At 49.0% G+C, this 12,340-nt stretch overlaps 1 protein-coding gene across 3 annotated transcripts in view; it reads right to left on the reverse strand.

Annotated features, from left to right (window-relative positions):
- TTLL4 (tubulin tyrosine ligase like 4) overlaps positions 1–12,340 on the reverse strand; it is a 27,217-nt gene continuing 14,877 nt past the window's right edge. Inside the window, exons 10-19 of one of the 3 annotated variants that reach the window (XM_071435149.1) lie at positions 11,746–11,874; positions 10,998–11,120; positions 8,883–8,981; positions 8,189–8,323; positions 7,324–7,461; positions 5,389–5,488; positions 4,650–4,860; positions 2,354–2,424; positions 1,682–1,764; positions 1–880 (exon numbers count right to left, since the gene is read on the reverse strand). In XM_071435149.1, coding sequence (XP_071291250.1) covers positions 739–880; positions 1,682–1,764; positions 2,354–2,424; positions 4,650–4,860; positions 5,389–5,488; positions 7,324–7,461; positions 8,189–8,323; positions 8,883–8,981; positions 10,998–11,120; positions 11,746–11,874 — 1,231 coding nt within the window. In that variant the 3' untranslated portion in view covers positions 1–738. Of the gene's footprint in view, positions 881–1,681; positions 1,765–2,353; positions 2,425–4,649; positions 4,861–5,388; positions 5,489–7,323; positions 7,462–8,188; positions 8,324–8,882; positions 8,982–10,997; positions 11,121–11,745; positions 11,875–12,340 lie in introns of those variants that run through there. The other 2 variants (XM_071435150.1, XR_011680399.1) reach the window with 2 other exon arrangements.

Consider the following 12,340-nt stretch of genomic DNA (forward strand, 5'->3'; position numbering starts at 1 on the left):
TTGAGTGTTAAAATTTAATAGAAATCCTTGAGAAACAAAGGGAAAATAGAGAGCAGACCCAAGAGAAGAGCACTAGCCTGCAGTCCATGCACACATGCTGCAGGGCACACCAGAGAGCCAATGGCCTTGAGAAGGATGCTCCCTCCCCAGCAGCCCCACTGCCTCCACAACCAACTGGAGCCACACCGGTACCCATGGTCTCTCTGGAGCTGCAATGTGCAAGCCTGAGGTCTCCCATGGGGCCTGTTGCTTGGGGAGGGCAGGATCTTGGCACAGACATTCAGAAAGGATAAAACTGGGCAGTTTTACACTCTCCCAGACATGAGGACTGGGGACTTATCTCCAGGGGCCAGGCTGCAGTAGGGCAAGAGCAGGCTCAGCTGCCAGCAACTCAGGACACAGACACAAGCGAGCGAGGGCTCAGCCTGTGCTGACTGGGGACTAGAAGGGCAGGCTCAGCCAGCTCTCACACAGCAAAGAAACCACAATGTCAGGCTTTTAGAACAGCCTAGGACAAAGGCCAGATAACCCCCACTTCCTCAAGCTTTGCCACTTGCTTTAGAAAATGAAGTCACACAGGTCTCCTCTTTGCCTAGGAAAATATCTCTCTCTACAACCAGCCCCAAAACAAGTGTGCAGTGCAAAGGGCTCCCACAGTCCTTGCTCTACAGAGCCAGCTCCTGTCTCTTCCTTTGAGGTAGGTTGATGTGTCCCCAGGGAGGGACGGTGGCTGCTTGGTCACATCACCAGGGCAGTGTCATTGAGGCAGCCAGCAGGTCTCTGGTTGGCTCCATCAGTGCACTTGTTGAGAGGTAAGTTCTGAGCAGGGCTGGGCTCCAGGCATCTTGTGAGATCCTCACCAGCTGAAGGGAGGCATGCACTGCAATGAAAAGGAGACCCTGAGCTTCTTAGGGACAGTGAGAAAGAACCAAAAGGACCATGGTGCAATAATCATCTGCTGTATCACGACACATGGACTCAGAGATAGTGCTGCCAGGCTTATCTACTCCATCTCCCATTCCAGGCAGTGCCACTGACCCCAACATGTATCCCAATATGAGTGGGACTGCCGGGTCACAGCTTAGTCTTCCTGTCTGTGTGTAAACCCAACTCCACCTTGGCCTTAGCACAGGAACAGTTATGACCTTTCTCTTAGAACCAGAGACTGGGGTGCGCCTCCCCTTTGCTTTGTTTCACCCAGACAAATTCGAGTCCTCCACCTCTGCAGGAAGCTGTCAGCAGCTCAGCTTTGCTTGGGGAAGCTGAGAGAGTGCAACAGACCTGGAGACCTCACTGTTCCCCCAGCCAGTGCTGCAGCTGAGAGCCTCTACTCACTGTTAACCACATCAGTGTCCACAGAAGTGATACAAGTTCCAGCGCAGGGAATATCTTGTCAGCGTGTTCTGATCATGACAGCTCCAAGCATCACCTAATCTGGCTGTTCTGAGCTTCACTCCCATCTAAGCTGGGTGTACAGTGCCAAGAGACATGGCCAGTTGCACAGACATCATGCCAGCTCCATCTGTTGGCTCCTCAGAGAGCAGAGGCTTCAGAGCCTGCAAACCAATCTGCTCCTCTCCCCTTAATAAAGCTGCCTTTTGGGCTGCCAGTTTTCTACCAGGACACCAGTCCAAAAGCCACACTATGAACACCATGAACATCACGGCCAGTGCAAACTCACCCCAGTCTGCCCAGTTCCAGTTTGCTGAAGCCATTTGATTGAATGCCACTCTTCTGGAGGAACAACGACTTTGGCAATGACCACTGTGGAAGGAGAGGAAGACAACAGAATAGCTATTTAAGTCGTGGCAAAAATCCCTCAAGCCTGCTGTGCTTTGCCATAGGCTGCCCTAGAGAGCTTGAGCTAGAGCTGCCTCACTGCTGCGCATTGTCACTGCCACCAGACTGTTCCCAGAATAGCAAACAGAGCAATCTTTGCTCTCTGCCTAATGAATCCCTCTGCTGAAAGTGGGAGTAGAGCATCTCGAGGTCAAGAGTGGGTTTCTTTCAGAGCAGCATTCTGCTGTAAGGCACAGGAGTGACAGACAGAGACGACTCCCTTACAGAGAAGAACAGTGGTCAGGACAGGTGCCAAATATGTAGGGCTGTGCCCAGTGCACCCAAGGATATTCAGATGCAAAATACTTGCAGATCTAATATACTGTTCATGACTTCATGTTTGTGGGAAATAGGGCAGCATGGGTTTTTCCAGACTCCTGGAGGCCTTGGCAAATAGGGAAGAAGGCAAACAGGTAAGACAGGAGCCAGAGGAAGCAGAACAAGCAGCACCTCTACCCAACTCTGTGCAAGTAAACAACCATTCTCTGCCTACCTTACCCCCACTTATACGCACCATTTGGGCCAAATCCGTCCTTGCCCCAGTGTGGTACCCTTTGACACACCAGTTCTTCAGTAGCTCCAGACCTGGGAAGTGACAGAAGACAGTGAGAACAAACAGCCAGGTTTACAAAGAGTTAAGCCTTCCCAGCTCAGGGCATGCAAATATGCTGCACTGACCACATAGAGCATGCTATGCAATAACTACTTGAACACGTGCCTGAGTGCCAGTAAACACGGGGTAAATCCAGGGCGTTCACCCTTTGTATGAGCAAACATCAGTGCGTGGGCTGCTGCAGTGCTTGCCTTCCTCCCAGGGAGCCAAGACATTCCTTGCAGCAGGCTCAGCGAAACAGGAAAACTGGGGCAACACAGGATTTGCCGAATTAGACCAGATTGGCTGTCCCCCTGAGCCCAGTGCCTGCCAACAGCAGTACCTGATTTGGGCTGCACCGGTGAAAGTTCTCACCGTGCAAATGTAGAGCAGCTTTGCTGTCATCGACCCCTTTCCCAGAGGAGGACAGCTCAGGCAACCTCCTTGCACAGCACAGATCAGCTGCAGCATCCCAGTGCATCATCTCCACCCTACAGGGATCCATCCAGAGCTCAAGATGGGCTGAGACTTCTCCCTGACAGAGGGTAAGACTGGCACAAGCCAAGATCATAGCTGGTATGAATGGAAGGGACCAATCCTCTCACCACACACAAGACATGGTGCTCCAGAGCACAACAAGGTCATTTTGAAGAAGAGCCATGTGTTCAACTGCACTGAACAAGCTCCACTTCCTCCAGGGCTTCCTGCAAGCTGTCCCCGCTACAGCCAAGCACCCTGCTCTTTGGCTAACCCAAAAATATTGAGAAATCCCATCCTGTTTTCTTATTTAAGAGCCTTAGGGTCATAGCAGAAGGCTAGAGTGACTTGAGAATTAAGAACCAGCAGAGCAATGGCTAGTCCATTGATGCTGTCCAGCTGGCATTACTGTGGTTTTCTATAAGATACCAGGAGAAATCCTTGCTGTCCAAAGCCTGTTCCTTGGTGACCTTTCAGCAAGCTCCAGAACCTTGTAAAAAAAACACCACTTGTTGGGGGCCAAGGGGAGCAGGGCGGCTCAGATGCCTTGTGCTGGGTCTGAGCACCAGCCTGGGCTTTGCATCATGCTGGCTAGGAAAAGAGGAGTGCTGCATGGAACACAGGGGAACAGGAAGGGGATAGGGGGAGAGTGAGCTCTGCTCAGAGGTAAAGAGCAGTGATGGGATAAAGGAAATTTGCTCGCCTGGCTTCTTTGGGGAAGCTGGAGCACTGAAGCAGGACCCTTGCCTGAGCGGCAAAGTTCAGGGCAGCACTTCAGAGAGGACAATGACAGAATCTTTTTTCCAGTTGATGGAAGATCATCCAGCAAAGATATTAGCAAGGCAAAGGATGACACATGCTGACAACACAGCCAGAGAAGGCTATGATGTTACCATCTCTCTGTGAAAGACTGTTACTGACCCCTTTGATACTTGCTTTAACACCAGTGAAAAGTGACAAAGGCATTTTTCTTCTTTCTCTCCTTGACAGCCAGGTGAGGAGCACACATACAGTCACTGCAGTGGAGGGCTAGCTCCTCCAGAAGCTTCTCCATCTAGATCAGCTATTGGATGGAAAGCCCTCAGCCACAGTCTCTTTTTATTTTCTCTAACCCTTCATGCTAGACTTCACTGACTTTCTCCTCGAAACAGTTTATACTGCTGCCCTGATAGAGGCGACCCTGGGTGAGAAGGAATTGGTCCAGCCCAGCTATGCCTCATTAAAGTATAATGTTTTTATTAAAATACAGAATTGTGTCCTGAAAGGATGGAAATGTTAGCTAGATTTCTAGTGTTTAGGAAAAATTTCCATTTGTATGCTGACTGTTTTTCATCAATTAGAAAGCTGCAGGAGACCAGGGAGTAGGCCAAATTTTTCCTTCACAGATCACTTGTCAGGAGCAAAGCCCAGCAAATCCAGCTGTTTCTCCATCAAAAGAGAGGAGAGAAACACAGTAAGAGGCCAAAGCTACAGGTTGAAGGCAAAAATCCCAGTCTGCTTCATGCCCAGGGCACCTAGAAGTGCTGGTGCTGTGCGTACCAGAACAATCATCACCTCTCATCGAGTCAGAATAAGCTTTTTGTGACATTTGAAGCAGTATGGGAAGGTAACACATTTCCTGGGGGTTAGTATGCAGGCAGGCAGCTCCCCCTCAACATGCATAGCTCAGAAATCTCCCACGACTGCTGGCAGGCAGCCTGCCTGAGTCAGGTGGCTGTGCCATGCTTTGGAGGGCAGTTACCTTTGTGTCTATTCAAGTAGTATTTGAGCTCCCACTGGGTCACCAGGATGTTAAAGTAACGAGGCTGCTCGAAGAAGCGCAGGTACCGCATGGAGATGTGGCTGGGGAACACCCGCTCGAACTGCCCGCGCCGGGAGTACTCATCCTCTGTCTCCACCAGGACCCGAACATCATCTGGAGTCAGGATATCCAAGACAGAAGAATAAAAATCCTGCAGACAAGAGCAACCCAAGGTCAGGGAGAAACATCTCTCAAGCAGAGGTCTCCATGTGTCTGAGATCTTTGGGAAACTGTGGAAGGAATCTAGGCTCAATGGTGACACCAACACTGCACAGAACTGAAGAGAACACCAGTTCTGCAGCCCAGCCTCTCTTAAACACACAGGCAGAAGGCACACAAGGCCAGTGACCTACTAACCCAGCACAGGGGTCAGCTGGCAAAGGCTGTAAGAGCTGCATAAGACACATAAGGGGGAGCAGGCAGTGCTCAGATTCTGTTTGGGGACTGATGGGTAATGTGCCCCTCAGGACACATCTATTTTAATGTACAGATTAGTCAGTGAGACTGTGGCTTAAGCAAACCCAGTTTATTTCTGACCAGCTGTCTTGTAACCCACTGGAGCCCAGGTGCACCCCATCATCTGGTTGACTCCAGAGAGGAGCACAACCTGAAGAGGGACAGACATGTGGGACTGGCTGGGACATGGGCTTGGCAAGTAACAGAGGAGGTTGTTTTGTACCTGATCAGGTATCTTCTGCATCAAGTAATAGACCTTCTTCATCTTCTCTGCTCTCAAATGCTCAGATATTGGCTTGGACTTCTTCAAAGCACTGCCCAGACTGAGGACACAAGAGAGACAATAGAGCATTTAAGTAGAGAAGACAAAGTCCTGTCATGGCAGAGCTGCTCCCAGCAACTTCTGAGAGAGTAATGACACCCTCATGAAAGTGACATGGAGGAGAGAACACTTTCTCCAAGGATTTCACTAGTTCCGAGATCAGTGATGGATCCACGGCCTTGTGCACCAGCACAGAACATGGGAAGGATGTGGGCAGGGAAACTGGGAGGACTCTGCCAGACCCTCACTAAGGCATTTCAGTGATCCTTCACCCAAAAGGTGAGCCATCACCTCACACTCACATAGGATGCAAGAGGGTCAAAGACACACCATGATGTGATTCACAGCACATGAAGCCTGGTGGGATCTCGTGTTTACATCCCACTTGGAACACAGCTTCCTAACTGCAAGCACAGGGATGGGGGTGCAAGTACCCAGTACTGGTACCATACAAGGAAGAAGAGAATTCTTAGATCAAAAACTACCTCTGGCAATACTGAAGTACTCTCAGGACTCGAATTCAGTCACATGCCATGGGAAGTCCTGGCCTTTTCTACTATCTGACCAGCAACCATCTATTCTAAGCACCAATTTAACCATTTGGGGATGCCAGAATCTGGGAGATACTTCTTGAAAACCTTTTAACCCATCTATCAACATAGCTTTTTTTTTTTTCCTGCTGCTGCAAAGCTTATTAGTTGTGTGTATCTCCAAACAGGGAGAGCAGAACCTTGAGTCTGTGCCACATGGTGCTTGGGGAACATGCAGATCTACTGGAATTCTGCCCATATGCTAAAAAATCCCTTCATATGCTTCCCAGGGCAGGAAATACAGTTAAACAAGCTTGCCTCTGGATGCAAGAAATCTGGTAATGCATCATCTGAACCATGTTAAGGATCCACTTAATCCCCTGCAGGTCTTTCTGAGGACACCTGCCCTTCAGCACTTCCACTGGAAGTGGCAAACCAGCATGTGATCAAAGCACCGCAGACGAGCTGGTGAGAGCTCCTCATCTGGAACAGACCCATGTTCCCAGCTTCTCCACTGAAGGCACAGGGCACTCAGGGCAAGAGTCCCATCTTTTGGCATGCCCACACATCACTGCATGCTGGTGCTTAACCAAGCAAGCTGATCCTTCAGTGACATATGGCCAGCAGCCATTCTGCTGCAGGGAACAGACTGGTTTCCTTCCAGCCATCAGGTCTGAAACCAGGATAAGCCCTAGCTGTGGTGAAACACAGAGGTATTAGGGGTCTGGCTGGACACACACCCAGGAACTAGCATTCTGTAAAAACAGCCATGTTGGCTGTGAAGTAAGACTGTGCACACTTCCACCCATAGGCTGGCAGCATGTGACACCTGCAGTCCTGCCTAAAGAACTGATCACTCCAGCATTTGCAAAATAACAGGTGCTCCTCTTGCTCCAGGCAGCAGCATGTCAGTTCTGGTAAGTCAGAGGGTAAGTGGATCTAGCCTCAACAGAGCCAGCCAGTCCTCCAAGCAAACAGAGAGGCAGTGAAACTTAGCATCATATTAGTTCTGGCAGGGGGAAGGACAAGAGAGCACGACTTGACAAACTGCAGAGCAAGCACAAATTATATTGGCCTCACTTCCAACTATGGACCTGCAGAGAGGCCATAAATCCTTCTGCATTGAAGAGACCACAGGAACCAGATACTCAGGCAAGGAGACAAGTTCTTTGGACCCATAGCTGAAACACCAGCAAGCACAGGCTCTCAACAGCTAGAAGCCAGTATTTGCTTGGCTCCAAGCAGCCCCCCAAGATGAAATCCCTCAAGAAAAAAGCCTGCTTCTCTAACAGAGAAGGGGGATAACCTGTAGGTAGAGCCACTTCTTGTCTGTGTCCCTGAAGCCACACTGTCCATGCTGGGCAGAACAAAACCAGCGAGGTTGAGGAGGTCTCGAATCATCTGGCCCTTGATGCTCACATCCAGTGGGGAGTTGGAGTGGAGGCTGCAGAGAGGAAGCATCACAGCAGCCTGAGTGCTAGAATGGAGGTGTTGAGCCCCATGGCCCCAGGATCAATCCCTGGGTTATCACTGACTGGGACACAAACACCAGCCTGTCCCTTGCCTTGTGAAATCAGCCGCAAGACACTGAGAGAAAAATCCTGACAATCGAGCTTTGAAGGGGGGGGTTCCTATCAGAAATAGTTATTTTTTCCATCTCTTCCCAATTTTGCTAGAAATAGGCAAATCCATCCCCAGAGCCGTGTGCATGGCTCTGTGTACAGCTCATGCCCACCCACTCTCACAGACAGGAGGGGCCATGCTGGTTACACTGCAGCTCCCGGCCCTGCCTGCACAGCCGACACCACAAGGCCGGATGCGGTCAGGAAGTAAAGAACAGTGCACGAGGCAGTGGAACTGCTGACTGCTTCTGCCCACGCAGAGAAATCTCTGCCATCACCCGTTCTGTACAAGACACATCCCTCCTTGCCTTCCTTTTTTAACATACTCTTCCCTGGCTCTAGCTGGAGCATGCCCAGAAAAGCTTTCTGAACTGCAGAGGAATGTTGCTTTCACAGACAGGGAAGGCTTTGATTCCTGCAATCTGGAGAGGGAGGCTTCAAAGCCCATGATCTTTCAGCACCGGCTACAGGGGACATTGCAATCCAAACTCACTTTGTAGTAAAAGAAAGGCCATTATCCACTCTGCTGTGGCTCAGAATATGCTTTACCTTGGGGAAATGTTGACTTCTAAGATCCAGGGCTTGAGATTTTCATCCAGCATGATATCAAACCCAAACAGCTCATGGCAACAATACGGCCGGCGCACGTACATCTTCACCAGGCTGTTCACGTAGGGCTCAGAACTGCAAGCCAAGAAAAAAATGCTTGTTTCCAACAGTCACACAGACAGCAGAGCTCTGGCTGTTCACAGCACGTGTTGACAGTTCTGGAAGTGTAATGCAGCCACGTGCTGCGGGAGCAGGTGGGCTGAGGGACCAACACAGGCCTGTGTGTTGCTGCTGCCTCACCACATATGGATCCAGCACTGCATCTTGGGCATCCCTGCTCTATCAGGCAGCATCCACCTCTGAATACAAGATTTATCCTGCATTAGGGACCATTCTCTCAGGCTCCCAGGCAAAGCAGGGGAGCGGGTGGCAAGCTGGGCAATTTTGGGTACACTGCACCTTCCTGGCCTTCAGGCAGGTCAGGGAAATGTAAGATCTATCTACCCACTGCAGCTACTGTAGCAGGAGCATAAGTAACAGGGTGAAAGGAGGGATCTGCAGAGAAATACTGAAGCCAACAGCAGTGATACTATTTCAGTTAAGAACAAAAGGACCTGGCTGAGAAGGGACTGGACAGTCAAAAGGGCCAAGGTGCACCTCACAGACACACAGAGCAAGGGGTGCCAAGACTCACGCAATGATGGTTTTGATAACGATGTCCTTAATCTTCTCCCAGATGGCCTCACTATTAACTCCTTTCTGGGTCAGGTAACCCCAGAGAGCTTTGAGCGCCCTGTGAGAGAGAAAGCAAAGGATGGGGATTTTTGAAGGAATTTTGAATGAGTTACAGATGGGGTTTTCCAGTTGTTTTAGATGATGTGGTTTATTTTTTTTATCTTCTACATAGGTAGGAAAGGTGAGTTTGGTTCATATCTTTACTGCATGGTTCAGAAGGTCACAAGATGGCTAGTTACAAGACCTTTTAAGGATTTATTGACTAATAAAACACTGCTAACAAGGACATTTATGTTTTTGACCTGATTTTTAAATATTTCATCTTATGGACTCATGTTACAGTGAAAGCTTTCTGTTATGTAAGTTTGTGTGTCATAACATATCAATAATGTTATGACACACAAACTTACACTAAACTCTAAAACTCTAAATTTTCTTCCACTTAGTTTAACATGTCTCTGTTTCAAATTATAAATCTATATTCTCGCGTCTAGCACCTAAGTTTGGAAGCTTTTCCCAAGGTCTTAGATCAAATCCTGTGTTTAATTTTAAGCTTTGGCTTACAGGCCCAAAGTTCTCAGAATTCCTTGCATTTTGGATTCCAACATGTAATCCCTTGCTGCTGGTGGTGAAAGCAACAGAGGGGAACCCTGACAGTGCTCTTCCCTGGCATGGCAATCCTCCTGACATCCTCAAACCTCTCAGTTCCTAGTTACTGCTCTCCCCAGCCTGGCCCCTGGTTTTGAAGTCCCAAGCTACTAGGAACATGAATCTGTCATAGACTTCTCTCAGCATAGTCCCAAATTAGCACATGAGCAAGGTAAGTCAGGCCCAGATCTTCTCTTCCCTCCCCCTCCATGTCCTCAGCAAACCTCCCCTTCCTGCAGGCCTTCCCCCGCAGCACTGCAAAGCAGCTCAGCGGGAATCCAACAAGACCCCAAAAATGTTTTAGCTAAAGCCACTTCACTGAGGCTTCAGGGATGAAAAGAATTTCTAAAAAATGTGGTAACAAGATGGTATGGGGGAGCATCTATGCTTTTACAGGAGTTTCCCATACCACATTGAGTGCTGCAAGCTACTCTGACACTGAGCCAAGGATGCTGAGATATTTCTCAAGTGAGACCATGTGGCTAATGGCCAGGAATCCAAAGGTCACGCTTCCTGCATACAAGATGGAGTGGATTACAGCCACACTTATCTTTAACACAGGAGCAGCCAGCATTGACTTGCATGCAAGTATGGGAAACCCACACAATCCCACCTCCACACAATTGCAACTGCTGAGGGGCAGCAGACCCTGCTAAAAGTCCCAGTGGAGGAAGAGACCACTGTGAAATAGGTCCGGGTCTAAGTGATCTGGCCACAGCCAAACATCTTCTGCAACTCCCTTTGAGTGCAGTAGCCCTGCCCAGGCTGAGAATTGAGAACTCAATCCTGCACTATTTTTAAAAGGGTTCAAACACCATCGTGGAATCAGAGACAAGTTCCCGGGGCTTGTATCCATTCACCCATGAGAAAGCAAGGAATGGGAACCCCTGCAAAATTGCAGCCCTCCTCCCAAAGGCCTAGAAACAGCACCACTGCTCCTATTCCCACTGAGTAGCACTAAATTAACAGTTCTGAACCAGAGCTGTCCCCTTCTCTGCCTCCACAGCAAAGTCAAGAATGAGATGGGCAGAAGCTCCCATCAAGACAGTTTAAGAATCACCTATTCAATATCTAACAAAACCCAATCAGATTCTGCTTTAACCACATCCCATCACCCCCACAATAGGGGAAGGGGATGAATGAGCAGAGATGAGTGCAGTGTTGGAAGCAGGGAATGGCACAAACACAGGCAGGATGAACAGCACTTACAGCTCAAGCAGTAGTGGACAGGATGAGTCACAAGCCAGGGAGACCATCCAGATTCCATTGACACTAACTCATGCTAAAATCATTCTGTTCTTCCACTTTCCCAAGTGGGAGCACATGATACAGAAAGCAAGTTCAAGTTTTGGGTAAGAATACTGAAAAAAGTCTGACTTAATGGGAAATAGAAAGAGCTGCATTGTACCCTAAAAGCAACACCTACCATTTGTGTCCCTGACAAGCAGTCTCATCCAAGTTGGGTTTGTACGCTGCATTCTTCTTGTTCACACTGTAGTTTGTCAAGTGCATGAACTTGTTGCTGAGGCTCTCCACTGAGGAGGAGTACCTGGAGAAGGCAAGAGGAACACAAGCTGTACAAGACTGAAGTGGCTGTCCCCAGGTCCATGAGGCAGGCACAGACTTTGTTCTCATCTCAGACCACTCTCAGCCATCCACCAGCCCTGCTGCCTGCAGCTCTCTGTCCTCACAGGCCCAGAGCTAATGGAACAAAACATGAGACAGAACAGGCTGCCTTGGGACAGTGGCATGCAATTCCACCCGTGCAGCATACCCTCAAGAAAAAAATCCAGAGTATCAGTGAGCAGAAGCACTGATGGAACTCCAACAGCCTGAGGCAATACAATGAAAACTGGAAGAAACGTCTCAGTTTCTGGTGTGCCAGCTCTTATGCAGAATGAAGCACAGATGATGTATTTCAAGAACTGCTTTACACTGAGCTGATCTTTCATTGGGAAGTTTGGATGTAGGCAGCATCCTGTCACATTCCCTTTCAACAGTCACCTGCAGCGACCTCATGTGTTTCCACACTGCCTCTTAAGCAAGCAAGATACAGCTTTAAGCATCACCCTTATAGGGCTTGACTCCCTCCTGCCCCAGCCAAGGCAGGCACCACAGCCACAGGTGCCTGGGCACCAAGGCAGCCCCCAGCACTGCTCTCCTGCACAACCTACCTGCAGCTGGCAAAGCGAACCAATCCATCCTTGAACAGGTAGACTCTGAGGGGATCATAGCAAGTGACGTAAACATAGAGCCTCAGGTCAAACTTCTTCCCGCCAATGAGGTAGGGCTTGTGCAGGTATCTGCAGAGGGAAGGAAGCACATAAGGGTTAGGATTTTCATATGCAGGAACATCTCTAACCCCCAAATCAGAAGCCCTGGCAAAACAAGGGATCAATGCAGAAACCTTTTTGCACAGCATTTTCAAGTTAATCACATCACAGACAAAATGAGAGAAAGAGCAGCTCTTCCATTCACAAGGTGCTCCTGCAGCACATAAGAACTGTTTCCTTCTGCTCACTTCCATTTTGAAGAGATTTTCCTCAGTTTTAAGGCACAGTAGCTTTTCCACACCCACAACGCTGATCACAATTTTCAGGAACATTTAAGACATGCAGTGCACCACAGATGGTTTTGTACAGTAAGCAGAAACAGTTGGGTATTTTAATCCAACTCATTTGATTATTCATCCCAGAGGTTCATGATTTTCCATTGGAAAGTTTATCTCTCTGCATGGAAAGTGGACAGGGAGAACTAACAAGCAAACAC

Source organism: Agelaius tricolor, unplaced genomic scaffold (assembly GCF_023055355.1).
Source record: "Agelaius tricolor isolate 1412-34295 unplaced genomic scaffold, bAgeTri1.0.p SCAF_10, whole genome shotgun sequence".
Taxonomy (NCBI): Eukaryota; Metazoa; Chordata; class Aves; order Passeriformes; family Icteridae; genus Agelaius; species Agelaius tricolor.